The sequence below is a fragment of the Sorex fumeus genome, unplaced genomic scaffold, assembly GCF_029834395.1.
Source record: "Sorex fumeus unplaced genomic scaffold, SorFum_2.1 ptg000063l, whole genome shotgun sequence".
NCBI classification, from domain to species: Eukaryota; Metazoa; Chordata; class Mammalia; order Eulipotyphla; family Soricidae; genus Sorex; species Sorex fumeus.
This window is the reverse complement of record NW_026606120.1, coordinates 72,716,312-72,737,778: the sequence shown is the minus strand read 5'-3', so window position 1 is coordinate 72,737,778 and position 21,467 is coordinate 72,716,312. Positions and strand designations below refer to the sequence as shown.

Sequence of the window (21,467 nt, the reverse complement as noted above, 5' to 3'; positions counted from 1 at the left end):
GTGTGCCGGAGCCCCAGGCTCCGTCCCCAGCACCACGCGGTCCCCTAGCATGGAGCTGGGCTCCCACCCCACCCCAATCTAACCAGCCACCGAGAATGTCTGGAGTCAGGCACGGGTGGATCTGGAATGCAGTAGATAGTGGAGGTGGCCTTCTAGAGTTCCGGGGACACTCAGGGAGACACCTGAGAGGGCCCAAAACACAACCGAAGGGGGCAGCGTTGGCCTGAGCCCCCGTCCCTCCCCTGCAGGCTGCCGAGCGCGACTGGGAGGAGAAGCGAGCGGCCCTGAGTCAGTACAGCGCCAAGGACATCAACCGCCTGCTGGAAGAGACACAGGCCGAGCTGCTGAAGGCCATCCCTGACCTGGACTGCGCCGGCAAGGCCCACCCGGGCGCGGCCCCCACCCCTGACCACAAGCCCCCCAAGGTCCCCCATGGCCAGAAAGCAGCGCCCCGAACGGAGCCCAGCGGGAGGAGGGGCTCAGGTAGGAGTGGGGGGGAGCCCATCCCCACTCTAGGGGAGAGGATGCTGGGGAGGGACGGCTTTGGGACAGGGCAGCCTGCGCTCGGGGTGCTGGGACCTCTCCCAGACACCCAGGGAGACCCAGAAGTATGGGCTACAGCTGCTCTCCTGCTTCTCCCCTGCCCACTGTGGCGGCCAGCAGGCCCATATGGTGGGCCGAAAGTGGTGGGGTAGGGGGCAGACACTGCTTCCCGTGCGGGGCGGGGGGGGGGGGGGGCTAGCGGTGAACTGGATCACGACGCGCGTTTCCGTTTCCCAAGTACTTTCCCTGTGATACCAATGCTGCGTGCTTCCCGGGGTTTCATCCCTTTAGTTTCATACAGGCCCTAGGAGGCAGATGCGGTCGTTATTCCCAATTTACAGATGGGGATGCTAAGGTTAAGGCTTAAGTCATGTGCTTCATGTATAAACCTGAGCTAGAACAAGGGCTAGTGTGGCAGTAGGTGCAGGGGGACTGGGGGCCCTAAGAGCAGGGGGCTTCCTAAAGGAAGAACTTTCTAGTGGAGTCTTGGGACCAAGCAGGTGTTCCCCAGGCTTCCCAGGGAGGGCATGAGCCGGAGTCTAGGGGGCTGGTGAGGTTGTAGCAGGGGAGAGCTTTGGGATACTGCCAAGCAGGGCCCCGGGGGATGTGGCCAGCTGAGCAAGGCTGGAAGATGGGCGGGAGTGGATGGTGTAGGACCCAGAGCTGTGGTGTGTCTGGGGGTGACGGGAGCCATGGGGGATCAGAGGCGGAGGAGCCTCAGCTTCTACTGACCTTCCTGCAGGTTGTTTGGAAATAGCCCCCAAGCCTGGTGGAAGAAGGCAGAAGGTGGTGGGCAGGGTCATCCGGGGCCAAGGGGGAGAGGCAGAAAGGGGGGCCTCACAGCTTGGGAGGGTGCTTGCCTTGCACATGGCCCACCCAGGTTTGATCCCTCTTTGGTCCCCTGAGCCCCACCAGGAGTGATCCCTGAGCACAGAGCCAGGAGTAAGCCCCGAGAACAGCCAGGAGTGGCCCCAAAACTAAACAAATAAAACAGGATGCAGCAGAAGGTCTGTGCCGGGCCAGGGGCGAGGGGGCAGGTAGCCAGGAGATTAGAGAAGAGGCAGGGAAGCTTGGGGGTTCCACACTGGGGGGTTGTTAAATTGTGGATTCCAGTGAGGCAGCTCTGGGGGCCCATGAGCTTCTGCATCACTCATTCGCTCCCAGTGAGGGAACCAGTGGCCGAGGCACCCAAAGAAGGTCCTTCCCAGAGCCTTGTCCCTTTCCTGGAGAGGAGCCGGGTTTCTCCCCAGAATCAGGTGCCCACTGATCCCCCTGCCCCTCGACTGCCCGCAGACGAGCTCACAGTACCCCGATACCGCACAGAGAAGCCCTCCAAGTCCCCCCCGCCGCCCCCACCCCGCCGGAGCTTCCCCTCCTCCCACGGACTGACGACCACGCGCACCGGCGAGGTGGTGGTCACCAGCAAGAAGGACTCGAACTTCATCAAGGTAGCACCCTGCCCGGGACACTGCTGGCCCAGGGACTGGGAAGTGGCACATGAGTTGGGGTGGTGGTGGGGCGTGGCCGAGCAGGGGAGCGGGTGCTGGAGGTAACGGGGCCGGCGCCTTGCAGAAGGCCGAATCGGAGGAGCTGGAGGTGCAGAAGCCACAAGTGAAGCTGCGTCGAGCCGTGTCGGAGGTGGCTCGCCCCGCCTCCACGCCACCCATCATGGCCTCAGCCATCAAGGACGAGGACGACGAGGACCGCATCATCGCCGAGCTGGAGGTGGGTGACTGGGGCACCCCCTGATCCCTCTCCCCTCCAGGCTGAGCCCGGGGCAGGTGGCCAGGAAGGTGGACTGTGTGGTTCCCGGCCAGTGCCTGCTTGCCCCCTGTAAGATGGGGGCAGGGGCTCCCACACCTCTGCCTGCAGAGACTTGAATCGGGAGTTTCTTGTTGCTTTAGTTTTGGGCGGCCACACTGGGCATGCTCAGAGCCGAAACCTGGAGGCCTCCTGTATGCAAAGTCCGTGGAGCATCTTTCCTTCTCTGCTTGAGGTGTTTTTTTTTTCCTTCTGGCTTTTGGGGCACACTTAGTGATGCTCAGGGCTTTACTCCTGGTTCTGCACTCAGTGATCAATCCTGGCAGGGCCCAAGGAACCAAATGGAGTGCTGGAGGTGGAATCCAAGTTGACTGCGTGCAAGGCAAGAGCCCGATCCAGTGTACTGTCACTCTGCATCCTTGCTTGACTTTATTTTTTGGCCACACCCGGTGGTGCTCGGAGCATATTCCTGGCTCTGCGCTCAGGGATGACTCCTAGTGGTGCTATGGGATGCTGGAGATCAAGCCCAGGTCAGCCATGTGCAAGGCAGGTGCCTTACCTGCTGTGCTATCACTCTGGTCCCTTGTTTGAGATTTTTATTGGCATCTCAGAGCCTGGCCTGGGAAACCATTTTCTGATGTTCTAAGCAGGGTACTGGAACACTCCCTCACCCAGGTGCCTTGGGCTCCCCGCTGAGGCCCTTTAACAGGAGACAAAGCAGAGGGCGGAGTGGCCAGTGGAGTGGCCCCTGGTGCGGTGAGGGCTGAGGGGGGCAGAGTCTCGTGGCCGCCCATGCCCATGCCACGCCTCCCCGCGGGTGCCTCCGCCTTAAGCAAGCACCCCCTGGCTGGTCCTCACTGTGCCCCCTCCTCCAAACCTTCCTCCGCCTTCTGCTCCCCAGGTGTTTGAGAGAAGCTCAGTGTCCTCCCTCCCCCCCACGCCCCGTCGCCAGCAGATCCCCACTTTGCTGTCCCCCCAGGACTCAGGGCCCCCTGGGGGCTTAGGCCCGGGCCCCGCATGGAAGGTAACGGGCTGCCCCCCGCTCAGGGCTCTCTCTCTCTGCCTGTGCCCCCCAGCTTCCTCTCTCACCTGTCACGCTGGCCTGCTCAGACCCGCCACAACTGCATCCACCAGCAGCAGCCTCTAACCCTTCCTTCCTCCTGCAGCCCCGGGGGCCGTGCTCTCGGCCAGACTTGCTTCCTCTCGGGCCACTGGCCCAGACACTTGATTCTCATCTTTGGTCAGAGTTCAGGTTGGGCCAAAGCCTGGGTTTTGTTCTGTTTGGGGGTACGGGGGTCCATTCCCATCTATTTCAGGAGCTACTCTGACTCTGTGCTCCAGACTGACCCCCTGGTGATGCTCGTGTCTGATGGTGGCTGCTTACAGCTATGGCAAGCGCCCGACCCCTGTGTTCTCACTGGGCTGTTTTGTTTTTCTTTGGGGACCACATCTGGCGGAGCTCAGACCAATCCCAGCGCTGTGCTTGTGTTTCGCTCCTACGGGCACTCCAGGGCTCAGCGTGCAAAGCCTGCGCTCAGCCCGCCCAGCCGTGGCTCGGTCTTGGGTCCTGCCTTGATTGGAATTCGGATCTCGTGCCCACATTGACTTTAGGGCCAGCTCAGACTCTGACTGTGCCTCGTCCCCACCCCCTCTCCATCCTCTGCTCTGCTGCCTGTGCCAAGTGGGGTCTCACGGACCAGGGGTGAGCTGGGGACACCTCCTGGACTGCTCTCTGCTCGCCTGCCCTGGGGCCACCTTTCGCCACTCTGGGGCCTCCACATGGACACTCGGGCTCAGGGCTTCTCTCCGTGCGCTCACTTCCGCCCTGCTCTCTGCTGCACTTCTCTCTCCTCTGCCTTGGGAATGGGGGAGGGGGTGGCTGCTCCTCCCACCCTGGGAACTGTGTGTGGGGAGGAGGTCTGAGTGGGGGTCCCTCTGCCCCCTCAGCTGGGGCAGCAGCCTCTAGTGCCCCCCAGGACTTCCTGCTGCCGCCCCCTGGTCTCTGGCCTGGCGTGATTGGGGTGGTGCCTTGTCTTCTCTGCCAGGGAGAGCAGATGGGCACCAGGCAGATGGATGGTGCCATCTGCCGGGCAGAGGCTAGGCCCAGAGTGTCCTGAAGAGCCGCCTGGGGGTAGGGACACAGGGTCTCCACTCACGCTGGGGCTGTGGCACCCAGCCCTTGCCCCTTTCTGGCCCCGGGGGACCCGTGGGCAAAGCCCCTCTACTGGCCACTTGGGCCTGGCTGACCCTCTGCATCCTGAGGCGCCGTCGGGCAGCGGAACCGGGCAGGCTAGGGGCGCCCTGTCTGCCCCCCCAGCCTGCACCCCCAACTCCAGGTAAGCAGGTGGTAGGGCTGGTGGGTCACCTCGGGAGGGGGCTTGGGGTCTCTGCTTCCCCCCCCTCCGCCCCCCGTGAATCTCCCCACAGCCTTTTTTAGTTGCAAGAACACTTGGGGTTAGAGTCCTGGGTTCAGGTCCTCGTTCAACCACACTGGCTGTGGGTCAGCGACCTGGGATGACTCCCGGGTCCCTGTCACCCTCAGCATCTGTAAGATGAGGTACCTTCTGATTCTGTGGGTCCTGGGAAGGATGAGGATGTCCAGGGCAGACACTGGCAGGAGAAGGATGCTCAAGCCTAGACCCGGGTCACTCAGGTTGAGGGGTGGGAGGTGGAGGTCCCCTGCCCAGTCCCCTCCAAGGCCAGAGAGCCCGAAAGGTTCCTAGAACAGAGGGTCTGACTTTGCCCAGCCATGGGGGCCCGGTGCGGCTGTGAAGCCCTAGAGAGAGCTTGGAAAGTGACTCCTCATGTCCTGCCAGGCAAGGGACCCCTGACCTGAGGTGGGGCTGTGACCCCCCTCAGGTTCCACAGTCCAGGCCTCAGCAAGTTTGCAGCTATGGGGCCCTCCCTGGGCCCCCTTCCCAGCCTGTGCCTACATAGTGGGCGGGGCTGTGGTCCCACGCACAGATGGGCAGCCTGGAAGTGCGTGCCCAAGACACCTGCTCCCCGCGTTGGCCGTGGGCGCTGTGCTGGGGGGAGCGGGCATCTCTGCCCAGGGTGGGAGGCGGGGGGGCCGGGGAGAACCCTGAGTTCTAGTCCCAGCTCTGCTCCCACTGGGCAGGTCAGTTTGTCTGTCCAGACTCTCCTCACTGCCCGACTGCCCCTGGGAATGTTGGGGTGAGCACAGCAGTTTCAGTGGGGAGGGGGTCCCATTCTCATCTGTCTTCTCCTCCCCCAGGCTGCCCCCAGCACTGGGGCCTTCTGCGTTCCCCGGATCGTCTTGACGGAATGCGCCCCCCACTCTGCCTCCCCAGCAGAGGCCAGACTCGAGGAAGCCCGTCCCGGGACACCCCCCACCCCGAGGCCCCGGAACCTGGCTGGCAGCGGGAGGGCCGGGGATGCCCCTCCAGTGCCCCTGGGGGCAGTGACCAAGGCCATGTGGCTCGGGGACAGCTCAGTGCCCGCCGAGGAGGCAGGGGTGGCGGTGAAGAGACCCCGACTTAGAGGCTGCCTCCCAGAGGAGAGAGGACCCCCAGCCTCGTGTCCTCAGGAGCCCTCCATGGCTGTCACCCCGCAGGGGGAGACCCCCAGGACGCCCCCCCAGCACCGCCGTGGGGAGCAGCAGGACGGGCCTGCCCAGGGCCGAGGCTGTGCAGTGAGGGGCCCGGCCGCCCCGCGGATGGACAGCCTGGAGGAGACGCTCCTGGAGCTCGAGGCCACCCTGAGTCAGATGGGCCTGGCGCCCACCACGGGCTCCCCTGGCAGCCCCCCACCCCCGACCCCCGGCCCGCAGGTGGCTGCTTCTCTCCTGCGCCTGCTCCTGCCTGTGAATCTCAGTCTCTGCCTTCAGCGCTGCGGGGAGTGGGGGGCTGTGGGAGCCCCCGCAGGGACGACCCTGCTCCGGGCAGCCTTTGCTCCGCTCCTGCCCCGCACCCCGCCAGCCCGGCTCTGGCGGCCTTTGCAGGCAGGGCCTGTGGGAGGCTGGGAAGCTGGTCTCCCCGGGGCTCAGGCCTCCCCTCTGCTCTGTACCTGTCACCCCACGAATAAAGTTCTCTCCCTCTCCCGGTCCCACGCCCCTCGCCTCTCGGGTCTGACTCTGTCGCTGTCTTTTCTCTGCTGCGTCTCTGTTCCCACAGCCTTTCTGGACTGACCTGGGGGCTGGGGTGGTTCTGGGGCCAGCCTTGCCCGCCTCTGGGGACTGCCCTCCTCCTCCCATTCTGCCACTCTCTCTTTAGTGGCTGCCACTCCCCCCCCCCCCCCCCCAGTCTCCAGTGAGCGCTCTGTGCCCAGGGTGCTGCCTCCGGTCCTCCCTGGGGCTCAGCGGCTCCAGGGCTCCCCCAGGACCCCACAGAGATGCCCTTAGGGACGCTGTGAGTCTGTGGGGAGCCCTGTCCTGTGCTCTCACCTGTGGCATCAGAGCAGGGGGCTCGGGTCCTGGACCAGGCTGGGAGCCAGACTCAGCTCCTCGAGCCTCGAGCCCCTCATCCTCCCCAGGAGGCCCCATCCCTGGAGACCCTCCCCTGAGGCCAGGCCTCTCCGGGCGCCTCCAACCCCGATCCTTCTTCCTGTCCTGCAGAGCGGCGGTGGCAGCGTGCCCCCCATGAAGGTGGTGACTCCGGGGGCCTCGCGGCTGAAGGCGGCACAGGGTCCGGCGGGCAGCCCCGACAAAGGCAAACACAGCAAGCAGCGGGCGGCCGAGTACATGCGGATCCAGCAGCAGGTGAGGCCCCGCGCGTGCCCGCCCTGCCGGGGCTCCTGGTCACCTCCAGGCCCAGCCCTGAGTCCTGCCTCCTCCTCTGCTGCCCGGGAGCTCCTGGCCACCCCCATCTTTCAGTAGGAAGGGGTTGGGGGGCTACCCAGTGTGCTCAGGAGTGACCCTGGCAGGTTTTGGGGGGCCATGTGGGGTGCAGGCAGCGCCTTACCTACTGTGCCATCTCTCCAGGCTTGGACCATCTTCTCTCTCCTGCCTCTGGAAGGCCCCTTGCGGGCCGAGAGGGCCCTCTCCTAGCTGTGCCAGGGGGTGCGGGCAGCCAGTGGCCGCCCAGGATCCCTGAGTGTGGGAGGCCCCGGTGGCCCTCGACTCTGCTCCCCCCGCCCCTCTCAGAGCACCCAGGACTCCCTGGCAAAGGGAGAAGTTCTGAGGTGTCCTCCTCCAGGCTGGGGTGCTGAGTGGGCCCCGGGACTCAGGGAGGCCAGGCACGGTGCCCTCTCAGGTCTTGCCGGGACTTGGGGGAGGTGTGTGGAGCCGCCTCTTCGTGTTTCTGCGAACCCAGAGGCGCGGGGGTTGTGTTTCTGCACAACTCCCGTGGCGGGCCAGGGAAGCGACTGTCTGTGCGCCGAAGAAGGTTCTGGGCGCAGATGGGAGGTCTGGGACCTCCGGTACAGAGGGGGGCGCTGCTCAAAGGAGCCAGGCTGCCCGGGCCCCATGGCTTTGGGGGGAGGGAAGACCCCCCACACCAGCCCGCGCTCAGCCTTGTGTGTGAGATCCACGCACACGCTTGACACCCTCGCCTCATGGGTTTGCTGCTGGCCTGTCCCCTCCCAAGGACCCCCCCAGACATGCCCCCATGGTGGGGGATAAGCTCCCCAGGTCTCTCCTTGCAGCCCAAGAGGTGCCTCAAGCGGTGGGGTGTCCTTGCTGGGGACTGCGGTGGGCTCGTGGCACCCCTGCGCCCACTTGACAGGTGGGATGCTAAGGCCGGGTCCTGAGGTGGGGGCTTGGGGCGTCCCTCCAGAGTATCCCACCAGCCCCTCCTCGGGCTCCAGCACTGTCAGGGGGCTCCTCCCCTTCTCTCACCTGCCCCCCACCACCCCGCACCCCCCACTCCCAGGCCCCGCCCTGCTGAGTGGGCCCTGCTCCCTGTCCTCCTCAGCCTCCCTCTTCACTCCTCTCTCCCGGCCGCTCCGCCCCTCACACCACAGCCTCTGGTGCCGAGCGCCATCTGTCCCTGCCTCATCCCAGCTGCTTCCACTCAGGAAATGTCACCCGCCCAGGGGCCCACCCGCGCAGGAGCCTCCCCGAGCCTCCCCTCCCCTTCCCTCTCCTCCCCCCTCTCCTCTCTCCCCTCCACTCATCCTTCTCACCTCTCCCCTCCCCTCCTTCTCTCTCCTGTCCTGCCTCAGCCCTGGAACCTTCCCTGCAACCAGGTCAGCGCATGTCCATTTCCCTTCTTGCTCCCCTTCTCCCGCACGCTCCCTCTCTCCTTCCCTCCCTCCCTGTTTTTTTGGCCATACCCAGCAGTGCTCAGGGCTTGCTTCTGTAGCTCTGTAGCTCTGTGCTCAGGGACCCCTCCTGGCGGGGCTGGGGAGGCCATGCGGGGTGCTGGGGACCAAAGCAGGCACCCTGCCTGCTGTGCTGCGGCTCTGGCCTTCTCTCCTCTCTCTTCTCTCGCTCTCTCTGTTTTTGGCTTTGAGGCCACACCTGGCAGTGCTCAGGGTATACTCCTGGCTCTGTGCTCAAGGACTGCTCCCGAAGGTTTCAGGGGATCGCATTTGTCTCTCCTCTCTGTCTCTGTGTCTCTCATTCTCTCACTCTCTCATTTTTCTTTTTTTTTGGTGGGAGGCACACCTGACAGTGCTCGGGGGTTGCTCCTGGCCCTGCACTCAGGAATCACTCCTGGCGGTGCTAGGGGGATGCCACAAACCAAACCTGGGTTGCCTGCATGTAAGGCAAGTGCCCTCCCTGCTGTACTGTCTGTGGCCCCTCTCTCACTCTCGTCTTTCTTACTTTCTCTTATCTTTCATTCTCTCTTCATTTAACAAGGCATCTTCATGTTCTTGGTAATTAATTTAGAAGTGAGTAGAAAAGAGGGTCTTAACCGCTCGCTCCTGCACCTCCTTCCGACTTCTTCCTGGGCTTCCTGTCCCCTCCCCTGTCCCTCCCCCTCCCTCTCCCCTGTCCCTCCCCCTTCCTGTCACTCCCCCTTCCCTTCCCTTTCCTCCCCTTTCCCCTCCCTGTCCCCTGTCCCTCCACCTCCCTCCTCTCTCCTCCCCTTCCTCTCCCCTTCCCTCCCCCCTTCCCCCTCCCCCTCCCTCTCCCCTGCCCCTCCCCCTCTCCTTCCCTGCTCCTCCCCATCCCTCTCCCCTTTCTCTCCCTCTCCCCTGTCCCCTCCCCTGTCCCCTCCCCCTCCTCCCTGTTCCCTCCCTGTCTCCTCCCCATCCTTCTCCCCTGTCCCTCTCCCCTTCCCCCCTCCCCTGTTCCCTCCCCCTCCTTCTCTCCTGTCCCCTCCCCATCCCTCTCCCCTGTCCCTCTCCCTCATCCCCTCACCTTCCCTCTCCCTCATCCCCTCCCCTGTCCCCTGTATTCCCAAATCCACAGGGCCCCTCAGCTCTGGTTAGAGGGTGCCCGGTGCCCTCCTGAGAGCTGCCCATTGCGCTGCAGGTTCCAGCTCCCGTGCCCCTCCCGCTCAGTGTGTGAGCTTGGCCAAGGCTCCTCCATGGGCGGAGCCTGTGAGGGACAGAGCACTGTCCTCTGGAAGGGGCTCACTGAACCCCAGGGACCTGCCTCTCCTGTACCTGAGTGACGGGAGGGGCAGAAGCGCCACCGGGAAATTCTGGGTGGGAGCCGAAGTTCTGAGCCAGGGGTGCTCCATGCTGGCTGCCGCAGAGCTGTCATGCGAGGTGAGAGGAGGCCCAGGGCTGGAGCCAGCGCGAGAAGAGCAGGGAAGTTGCATGCTGACTCCACGCTCTCTCTGCACTCAACCTGTCCCCTTAACCTGCCCTGAGTGAGCCTGAGTGAAGAGCGCCAGAGACTCAGTACGGGGGTGGGGCGTGGTGCTTACCTTGCACTAGGTGACCCGGGTTTGATCCTGGCACCACATATGGCCCCATAGCAGAGTCAGGAGTAAGTCCTAAGCACTCCTGGGTGTGGCCCAAAAAAACCAAAAAGTAGATCAGCTCTGAGCACTGCAGGGTATGGCCCCCAAGACCCAAATTGGGAGTCAGATTCTCAGGGGGAGAGTCTTGGGGAAGGGCTTGGAGCAGGTGTCAGAGCCAGACACCCCTCCTCCCCCCCCCCCCCCCCCGGGACACAGGGCACTGTGGGACGCTGTTCTGGCCTGAGGGGACACTGGACACTGTGGGATGCTGTCCAGCCTGAGGGGACACAGGGCACTCTGGGATTGTGTCCCAGGCAGAGGTGACACAGGGTACTGCTGGGCTTCCCAGCCTCAGAGACATGGGTCTTGGCTGTCTTTGTGGTGAGGCTTTCAGAGCAAGGGCTGCCCGAAAGAAATTTTCAGCGCAGACACTCACAGTGCACCCCGGGAATCTTTGCTGGGGCTCTGGGAGGGGGCGCCTCTCCTGGCCGGGAGACTCGGGGAGTCAGTCGGGGCCGCGCACACTGGCAGCTTCTGCATGTGTTGCGTGCGTTGCCACGGCCCTGGGCATCCTGGACCAGGTTCTGCCGCTGACTCATTTCTGCTGGTGAGGAAAGGAATTCAGCTCCGGGCCGGGGGCTGGAGGCCCCAAGCAGGGCCAGTCCAGCACAGGGTGGCACTGGGCAGAGGACGCAGTGATGAAGGGGTCCCTGGGGCTCACCTTGATTTCTCCTAAGGGGGACACACAGGCAGCGGGTACGGTGTGGGGAGCAAAGCAGAGATGTCAGGGCTCCCCATTGACCCCAAGAGGGCTTTGTGGGACCCAGGTTGGAGGGAGGTGGCGGGAGCCCCCCTCCAGCACCCCATCCATGAGTCTCCAGGCCGTGTCCCTCCTTCAGCAAGGCCAAGGAATGCCTGGCTCCCTTGTTAGGGACCCTGTGTCCTTCAAGTGCCTTCTGCTTACAGGGGGCTCCTGCTCACCCCAGCATAGCTCCTTGGTGGCCACTGAGGCCAGGGCGTGGCCTTTTCTCCTTAGGAAAGTGCCCGCAGCAGAACATGCCAGCGTGGAGAGGAGGCCTGGCTGGGCTGCTGGCAGTGGGGGGGGCCCTCCCCAGCTCCCCGGCACCCCATGGCAGCTAACTTTTCCCTTCTTCTTTCCCCCCCCTTCTCCTCCCCTGCCTCTCCCCCATCACCCTGTCTGCCCGCCCCGGGCTGGTCCCCCTGTGCGTGCGCCTCTGGCCTCTTCCGCCTTCTCACTCCCCGCCCAGTGACCGCGGGCCTCGCACCCAGGTCCCGGCTCCTTCGCCCCACCCCCTTCGTGTCCCCCCTTTCTGCCCTTGTCTGGCCCCCCTCCCCTGTCTCCGGGGCCACTCTCTCTGGTGACCCCTCGGGTTGCTTCTCCTTTTTAACACTTCCGGGGGGCCAGCACGAAGGCTCTCCCTCCTCTCTCTGACCCCTGACCCCTGTTTTTGTTCCAGGCCACTAAACCATCTAAAGAAATGAGCGGGTCGAATGAGACCTCGAGCCCAGTCTCAGAAAAGCCCTCGGCTTCCAGAACCTCCATTCCCGTATTGACTTCCTTTGGGGCGAGGAATTCTTCCATCTCCTTCTAGAAGGCCCCTCACACTCCCACCCCAGCCTGTCCCCCCTCACCCCTGCCATCTCTCCCCCTGCACTTTGTCCCCTCATCTCCCCACACCCCACCCCATTCTCCAGGACCCTCCTTAGGGTGGGCCACAGGCATGGCCCCCCCCTATATACCATCCCCTGGGGGTGTTTTTGGTTTTTTTGAAAGCATTCTCTTTCAATTATCTTTTTTTTTTTTTTAATAAAAAAGTAAAAGACAAAACAGTCAAACTAAAAGCCAAAACACACCACCTTCCCTTGACTTCCTGTTCCGGAAGGGCCCTCTTCCGGTCCTTATCCCTGCCTTTCTCTCCCCCACTCTTCCTCCATGTCCATCCCCAAGTCCCCGCCCTCCTTCCCACCCGCCTTCCCTGACCTTCCCAAGAGCTCTTCAAACAACTGAGCCACGGAGCCTTGGAGCGCAGAGACACCCTCTCCCCTTCCTCGGAAACCTACCCACAGGACTCCCCGGACAATGGATTGGCTGCAAAATGGGGTGCATTGCTGGGAGACTGGCCCTGGAGGTGCCCCAGCCCTCCCGCCTGGAGCCTGGAAGTGATGGAACTCTGGGCTCCCTGCCTGAGGGGCCCCTGGCTGGGCGGGAGGTTCCTGAATTTGGGCCTGGGGGAAGGGTGTGGGCTTCATGGGGCTCCCCAAGGGGAGGAACTGCTTGGGATGGAGGGCAAGGAAAAGAGGCCCTTGGGACTGTTGGGGAGCCGCCATCCTGACTTGGGAGAGGGCAGCCCCGGGAGAGGTGTTCTGTACGTTTAGTTCCCTGATTTAGCACTTACACGGACTTTACCTTATTTATTGAAGGCGGGGCCTAGAGAATTAGATTTTGAGGCCTGGCCGGTGGGAAGGGTCTGGCAGTGAGGGAAATGGGACAAAAGGAAAGGGGCTAGGGTGGAGGGTAGCCAGGACAGCATCAATCCTACAGTCGGGGGATCTGGCCTCTCACCCTCCTATCTCAGATCTTTCAGGGAAGGGGTGCTTTTAAGTGGGGAGCTGGTGATCCCCCCAGGCCCTGGGCTGTGAGGCTTCCCACTGGGCCCCGAGGGGGAGGAGAGGCTGATTTTGGACCCAGCCCTGCAGCACCCACCCAGAGAGGACAGTGAAGCCTAGCAGGGGGAGGAGAGGGGTCCAGAGGAGATGGGGCGTTCCCCCAGGCAGCAGGGTTGCTGGTTGCAGCACAAAGTGTGGGGAAGCACAGTGGAGTTGTAGGAGTCAGTTTCCCCTAGTAAGCACAGAAAGGAGATGGATGGGGGAGCCGCCTCCATCCGGGGCCTGCCGGAAGTGGTGCTTGGGGAGGGCCGGGGGAGCTGTCGACTCTGGGGAGGGGGAAACTGGGTTGGGTTTCTTCATTTCTTTTTTTCTTTCTTTTTTTTTGGTTGATTCATCCTTGTTTCCTAGCTTTGGATCATTTTTGTACAAAGGCAAGCAAGCCTTTTTGAAAAATAACAAAAGAGGGGGAAAAAAAGCCCCTCCTGAAAAAAAAAAATCCTGGAAAAAAAAAAAGGACCTCATAAATGATGCAATTACTTTTAATTGCAGGCAACTCTTTACATTTAAGTGAAGTGTCTTAACATTTTATATTGTTTTAAAAATATATTTACATATTATATATATAATATACGTAATATAAATATATATAAATATTTAAAAAAGGAAAAAAAAAAGGAAGCACGGCTCCCTCCTGGCCGCTGTTAGGGCGGGGGAGGGGCAGGAGGGCGGGCACACGGGCCTGGCTTGGGTGGGGCGGTGACGCGCTTTGACCTGATTGGCTGTACAGAGACCCCACCCACCCTGGCTTGGGCGGGGAAGGGGGAGTGATGTCCCCGTCCCCCTCCGCCCCTTTACTCTTTGCTTGCTACTTTTCGCTTGCCCCCAGCCCAGTGATCTGAATGTGTGCCCCCCACTGTCACTGTCCTGAGTTGACTGTCCCTTTGTGGGGGAGAGGTGGGGAGGAGGTTTCCACCCACGAGGGGCGGGGGGAGGGAGCCACGTGCCCGGCCCGCCCTGCCGCCCCGCCCCCCACGTGGAGCCCCGTGGGATTCGCATCTTTCACTCTGGTTCCTGCACATTTTCTGGCTGAGAGGCTTTGCAAGGAGCGTGCCGCCTCCGTGTGCGTGCGTGTGTGCTCGCGCGGTACGTGTGCATGCGCGCGCGTGTGAGTGTGTGTGTGCGCGCGCGTGACCACTCCCACCCACTCGTGTGTGCACTCAGTGCGTGCAGCCTGCCTGGGACCGCGTCAGGTGTGCAGATGATAATATACGTAACGTATTATCATGTGTGAATGGCTGTGCGTGGAGGCTGTGAGCGTGCACGTGTGTGTGCGCGTGTGCGTGTGCGCGAGCCTACGTGTGTGCGTGTGCACCATCTCCCTGCCCCACCTGCCCCGGCTGCCCTCCCCAGCACCCCTCAGGTCCTCTCCAAGCCCACAGCACGTGCCTCCCCAGCTGCATGCGCCTCGCTACTCCGTCCATCAGTGTGTGCTTGACCAAGAGAAAACTAAGACATCTGGGGGGACCCCTGTACCTGGCCCCCCAGCCCCCACCCACTGTGCTGTGTTACTCGCATGGGGGGTTTCTCTCCCACCCCTGCCACAATATGCTGTTTCCCCGGGAGCCTCAGGCCCGAGGCTCGGACAGGGGCTCCCAGTGGGGTCCCGCGGGCCTGACCCCGCACCTCACCCTGTCACCCCTGTAGGGCCCGTGTTGGTGTAGCAGTGGCAGCTTCTGTGGATATTCTGTGACCTCTGTCGGTGTAACTTGACAATTTCTAAATGGAAAGGGTTGCTGTGTTTTCTGTCTCTTTTTTAATGTCCTTTTTCTTCTCCCCACTTCCCTGCTCTCTTTCCTTTTCGGTTTTTCTAGCCGAGTGTTTGGGGCTTCAATAAAACTGGTTTCTTTTTCCTCTCCTGGATCTCCTACCTGCTGTCTCGTTATTTCCCCCTTCACCCTGGAAAGGGCTGGACTGGGTGGGATGAAAGTTAGGGAACCCCAAGCAGCGATTAGCCCTACGTATATCCCGGGCCCAGGAGGAGTGTGGGGGGCGCTACTGCCCACCAGGGCTAGGAGGGAATCCTGGATGTGCTTTTTCACCCCCCCCCAAAAAAAAATGGTGGTGCCAAAGGTGAAAGTCAGAGCCTCTTCTAAGGTGCAAGTCCACGCCAAGGTGGACTAACAGTGCTCAGCGCCTCCCCTCTGCCGGTGAGGAGCTGCCAGCATCGTGTGCATCTAGGTGACTGAGAAAGAGACTTTTAGTTTACTTCTTTAAAATTCTTTTTCAATTTTTTAGTTTGGGGGACAGACTGGGCAGTGCTCAGGGGTTACTCCTAACTGCACTCTGGAATCAGTCCTGGTGGTGCTCAGGGGATGAAGAAGCTTGAACCCAGGTCAGCTGCGTGCAAGGCAAGTTCCTTACCTGCTGTACTAGTTGCTCCCACCACTCCCTTCTCTTTGTCGTCATTTATTTGATCAGAGCTCACATAATCTGATCCTGGTACACCAGAAATAGCCCTTAAGGGGTCGAAGTGGAAGTGTGCCCAGGAGGGTGCTTCCTTCACAGGCAGCTGACCCGGGTTTGATTCCCGGCACCCCCTCTGGTCCTCCAAGCCCACCAGGAGTGGTTCCTGGGCTAAGAGCCAGGGGTAAGCCCTGAGTAACCCCAGGTGTGGGCCATAAACAAAAACAAAAGAAATAGCACTTTTGTCTGGTCCCAGGGATTCCTCAAGTGCAGAGTAGGGGAGATTGAACTCAGTGTCCTCCTGCTGGCCAGGCTGGCACTCTATCACTGAGCCATATCTCTGAGCTCCTTGCCAAGCAGCCCTCTGGCCAAACCTCATGTGCTTTTTCAGCCCCCCCCCCCCAAAAAAAATTTGGTGGTGCCAAAGGTGAAAGCCAGAGCCTCTCACATACGAAGCCTGTGCTCTGCCACCGAGCCACAAACGTTCACTTGTGGACAGGTCGAGATCAAGTACCAGGAACTGTGCTGGGCTGGCAGTCAGTTCATCCTGCCAGAGTCAGAGGATGTCCCCTCCCCACCGCTGCTCATGGGATGAGGTTCAGTGTCTAGCAGGGAGGCCCCCATTCTCACTTTGAGAAAGCAAAGGCAATGACTGAGTGAAATCTAGAGCCATGATGAAAAGTGCCACTAGGAAGCAGGACCAACTCTGGAAGCATGGCACATTTAAGTGTGTGTGTGGGGGGGGGGGTCTTTAACTGACAAGTGGATGGAGCCAGAGTGGCAGTACTACAGGTAAGGCACTTGACTTGCATGTCGCTGACCTGGATTCTATCCTCAGCACCTGAGGTTCCCCAAGCCGCGCCAGGAGTGATCTCTGAGTGCAAAGTCATGAGTTACCCCTAGCACCTCCAGTGTGGCCCCCAAAACCAAAACACACACTATAAATAGGGCCAGAGAGATAGTATGGGGGCTGAGGCACTTTGCACTCGGCCTACATGGGTTCAATCCCCAACACTGCATATGGTCCCCTGAGCATAGGAGGTGATGAATTCCTGAGCAATGACCCTGAGTACTTCTGGAGGTATCCCACGCCCCCAAATATAATAGACGGATTCAAACTTAATCTTCTTGTTTTGGGGGGACCACAACTGGTGGTGTCAGGGTCTACTCCAGGCTCTCCACTCAGGGATCACTCTAGGTGGGGCTTGTGAAACCATATGTAGCACTGAGGATCAAACCCGGATCTGTACATGCAAGGCAAACACCCTCCAGCTGTACTATCACTCCAGCCCCTGACTCTAATTTAATCTTTTTTTGTGTGTGTCTTTTTGGGTCACACCCAGCAAAATGCTCAGGTGCTACTCCTGACTCTGCACTCAGGAATTACTCCTGGCAGTGCTCAGGAAGCCAAACGGGATGTCAGGGATCAAACTTGGGTCAACCATGTGTAAGGCAAACATCCTACCTGCTGTACAATCCCTCTGACCCCTTTAATTTATCTTGTTAGTATACAAAATCTTTGTTTCATTGTAACCCCATTCCCTCCCTGTTCCTTCATGATTGTCATACAAACTTCATCTTTACGCATAAGCCTGTCAACAGTTTTGCAGTAATTCTTTATACAGCTGCCCTTTAAAGACAAAAACGATTTACCCCCCCCCCCCAAAAAAGTCTTTATAATGTCTTTCCTGATCCCTATCATCATCCTACTGTTTCTTTGTGTGAACTCAAACTACCATCTAGTGCCCTTGCATTTTAGCTAGCCTGGTCATCTTAGTAGTTCTTTTCTTTTTAAAATTAAATAATTTGGGTGTGGAGCAATAGTACAGCAGGTGGGGCATTTGTCTTGTACGCAGCTGAACCAGGTTCAATCCCCGGCATCCTGTATGGTCCCCCAGCACCGCCAGGAGTAATCCCTGAGCACAGAGCCAGGAGTAACACCTGAACAAAGCTAGATGCGGCCCCCAAGCAATACAAATCAAATCAAATCATCTAAAATAGAATCATCTATGTATTGCTGTGTGGCTGCATCAGTGTTCCTGCAATGCTAGGGAGTGAACCCAGGGATCATGGGTCTTCTAGCAGGTTCTCTGTGCCCAAGTCCTTGCTCAGATGGGAAACCCCACAAAGCTGCCAGGAGGTTTAAGTTTGCCTCAACCTTCCCTTCAGTCACCCCCCTCCCGCTCCACCCCACCCTCCAAAACAAGCAAGAAGAAGGCAGACTCCAGCCTCCAGGAAGGCCATTTATTTCCAAGATATAGACTATACTTTAAGACACAACTTTTCAGAAGCGGGAAATCTTAGTTGTCGCCTGGAGAGGTGTGTCAAAGCACACGGTAGAAGGGGACATGCGGCTCCAACACTGTTACAACACTTCTTTTAAATGAGCAAAACAGCTTTAAAAATCCTTATAAATTCTTTATAATATGTTACACATTGAGACAATATTTACAAGAGGGAGGGGAGGGAGAAATCTACAGCAAGTCTTTGCATAAAACGAGGGGTACTGAGAGAGGGGGCTGTGGGGGGGCAGCAGGGTTCACAACCCATGGGGCTTCCCTGGAATGAGTGAGGGTGTGTGTATGTGTGTGTGGGGGAGGCTCGTGATCTATTTACAACATGGGGGGGTGCGGAGGGGGCTGGGTCCCGCCCATCCTAAAGGAACCAGCTCAGACCCCAAGTCAGGCAGCGAGTCGGTGTGTGCTGTGTGCGTGAGTCAGACAGACAGACAGACAGACAGGGGCATTTGACTGGGGCCATCCTAAGGTGGATAAACTGGGGGGCGGGGCGTCTGTGTGCCCGAGTGTGCAGCAGACACCCCTGCAAGACAGAACAGGGCAGTCTAGTCAGGGGGACTCTGAGCCTTCCCCAAACTGGGGAATAGCAACTCCCCATAGTCAACGCGCTTGCCGGGTTTTGTTGTTTATTTTTCTTGGCGGGGGGAGGGTGTCCAGGACTTAGAGGCTGGGAAAAGGTGGGTATGGGGGGGTAACCCTGGTGACACTCGCTGTCACCACCCCTTCTCCGGTCTGAAGAGCAGCAAGGGGGTGGGGCAGACCAGTGCGCACCTAAGGCAGGTGCCCTCTCCACCCCCCCATCCCCACATCCCCCCCCCCCCCGGTAGGAGCAGGAGCTGGTGGTGGGGTAGAAGGAAAAGTGAAAAGCCAGCGACACCCAGTCTCTCAGCCCGAGACTTGGGGGTCTCGGCTCTCCACCGCCCCGCCCCGGCCGACGGGGGTCCCTAAGTGCAGGCACAGAGAGGCACCCCCTTTTCTCGGCCACCGACCCCAGCGGCCCCAATTCGGTGCGGGGAACAGAGATGACCTTGGGGAGAGGGGGGGCGCCGGGCACGGGAAGGGGGCGCGCCCGGGGAGCCCCGTCACAGACACTGGTGGAGGCGGGCGGCGGCCGAGCGGCGCGGGGGCTGGCCGTGCGGGGCCCCGGGGTCCGCGGGTGCGGGCGCGGGCGCGGCGCGCGCCTTGGTGGACTCCAGGCTGCTGAGGCCCGAGTCCTTGTTGTCGCTGTGCGCGCGGGGCCCCGCGGGCTCCGGGGCGCCCCCGCCGCCCAGCTCCTTCCACTCGTTGAAGTTGAGGTCGGTGAGCGGGCTCTGCACCACCACCGTGTGGCGCCGCCAGCTGCTGCGGCGCCGCCGCGTCTCGGGGGACAGCGGGCGCCGCAGCCGCACGGCCAGCATGTCGTCGGCGGTGCCGCGCAGGCGCAGGCGCAGCGCCTCCAGGCGCGAGGGTCGCGCGCCCAGCGCCGCCGCCGCCGCGGCCGCCAGGGGGCGCAGCGACTCCTGGCTGCTGGACGACGCCGAGCCCGGGCCCTCGACGGCGCGCGGCCCGCCGCGGCCCGCGCCCGCGCCCGCGCCCTCGGTGTCCGGGCGGCCGCGCGCCAGGCGGCGGCGCGCCAGCGTGTCGCAGGGGATGAGGCGGTGCGAGCTGAAGGAGGGCCGGCGCCCCAGGCGGCCCGCGGGCCCCGCGCCGCCGCCTTCCGTGTCCGTCTCCACGTGGCTCAGCTCGCTGCGCTCGTCGTCCGCCTCGTCGCCCGCGCCCGCCCGCCGGCCCCCGGCGCCCGAGCACACGCTGCGGTCCATGGTGGACAGGGTGGAGTAGCCCGACACGATGGAGCGCGTGTCCGCCGCCGCCGCCGCCGCCCCGCGCGCCTCGGGTGCCGCCGCGCCCGCCAGCGGCGCCGGCGCCGGTTCCGCGCCGCCCGGGCCCGCCTTGAGCGCCTCCTGCTCCGAGTCGTCGTCCGTGCTGCTGCCCAGGCCGCGCGCCTCCCGCCGCTTCTTGCGCTTGCGGTTGACGGCCGAGATGAAGGAGATCGCCAGCATCTCCCGGGTGTACGGCTCCTTCTTGGGCGCCCACGAGCCCTGCGGGGACACGGCACGTCAGCCCCGGGCACCCCGACGGAGGGCCCGGGAAGGGGAGACGCGGCCCCCGGGACACAGGGACACGCCCACTCCCAGACACACAGACACCCACACACAGGCATTCACACTCCCACTCACACACCGACACACACACACACACACAATCCCACTCAGACATTCACACACACTCCCACTCCCAGACACAGACGCCCATACACACACTCCCACTCAGCCACCCCCACACATACAACTTCCACTCACACACATACCCACACACACTCCCACTCACACAGACACCCACACACTCCCACTCAGGCACCCACACACACACTTCCACTCACACACATACCCACACACACTCCCACACACTAACACACACACACACACTCCCACTCCCAGACACAGACGCCCATACACACACTCCCACTCAGACACCCCCACACATACAAATTCCACTCACACACATACCCACACACACTCCCACTCACACAGACACCCACACACACTCCCACTCAGACACCCACACACACACTTCCACTCACACACATACCCACACACACTCCCACTCACACAGACACCCACACACACTCCCGCTCAGACACCCACACACACACTTCCACTCACACACATACCCACACACACTCCCACTCACACAGACACCCACACACACTCCCACTCAGACACCCACACACACACTTCCACTCACACACATACCCACACACACTCCCACTCACACAGACACCCACACACACTCCCACTCACACCCAAACACACTCCCAGACACCCACACACACTCCCACTCAGCCACCCACACACTCCCAGATACCCACACACACTCCCACTCAGCCACCCACACACACACATACCCACACACACACTCCCACTCAGACACCCACACCCACACATTCCCACACACACTCCCACTCACAGACACCTACACACACACTCCCACTCACACAATGACACACACTCCCAGACACACACAGACACCCACACACTTCCACTCACACATACCCACACACACACTCCCACTCAGACACCCACACACACACATTCCCACACACACACTCCCACTCACAGACACCTACACACACACTCCCACTCACACAATGACACACACACTCCCAGACACACACAGACACCCACACACTTCCACTCACACATACCCACACACACACTCCCACTCAGACACCTACACACACACTCCCACTCACAAAGACACCCAAACACTCCCACTCACACAGACACCCATACACTCCCACTCACATACCCGCACACATACACACACACTCCCACTCACAGACACCTACACACACACTCCCACTCACAGACACCCATACACATACTCCCACTCAGACATTCACATACACTCCCACTCACAGATACCGATACACACATTCCCACTCAGACACAAACACACATAATCACAGACACACTCAGAGACACATACACTCCCACTCGGACACATATACTCACACACACCCACTCACAGACACATTCACAAACTCATACTGACATGGACTCAAACACACACTCACAGACAGACTCACAAGCACACCCTCTTATACATACATATATGCACATTCAAACACACATTCACTCTTACATATACACATTCACTCTTACATATATACACATACACTCAACTTGTACACATACACATGTTCATACACATATACTCACACATGCTCATACATGCATACACATACTTACACTCACACATATACATACATATACTCATAAACAATCACATTCACCAGTACTCACACATACACACAAACTCTTGTACTCACATATTCACATGTTGTAATACATATACACACACATTCACTCACATACACACACTCACACATCGTGCACTCATGGTCCGTAAGTACACACAC

At 60.7% G+C, this 21,467-nt stretch overlaps 2 protein-coding genes across 7 annotated transcripts in view; one reads left to right on the top strand and one right to left on the bottom strand.

Annotated features, from left to right (window-relative positions):
• The window catches only part of SRCIN1 (SRC kinase signaling inhibitor 1), a 63,442-nt gene extending 51,102 nt beyond the window's left edge, over window positions 1-12,340 (top strand). Inside the window, 5 exon segments of the mRNA XM_056126795.1 lie at window positions 249-483; window positions 1,837-1,991; window positions 2,116-2,268; window positions 6,878-7,021; window positions 11,597-12,340. Of these exon segments, the coding sequence (XP_055982770.1) occupies window positions 249-483; window positions 1,837-1,991; window positions 2,116-2,268; window positions 6,878-7,021; window positions 11,597-11,731 (822 nt within the window). The 3' untranslated portion in view covers window positions 11,732-12,340.
• Window positions 12,341-18,565: 6,225 nt separating this feature from the next.
• The window catches only part of ARHGAP23 (Rho GTPase activating protein 23), a 75,764-nt gene continuing 72,862 nt past the window's right edge, over window positions 18,566-21,467 (bottom strand). For all 6 annotated transcript variants that reach the window (XM_056126790.1, XM_056126789.1, XM_056126793.1 and 3 more), the window contains one exon: window positions 18,566-19,584. In XM_056126790.1, coding sequence (XP_055982765.1) covers window positions 18,589-19,584 — 996 coding nt within the window. In that variant the 3' untranslated portion in view covers window positions 18,566-18,588. The remainder of the gene's footprint in view (window positions 19,585-21,467) is intronic.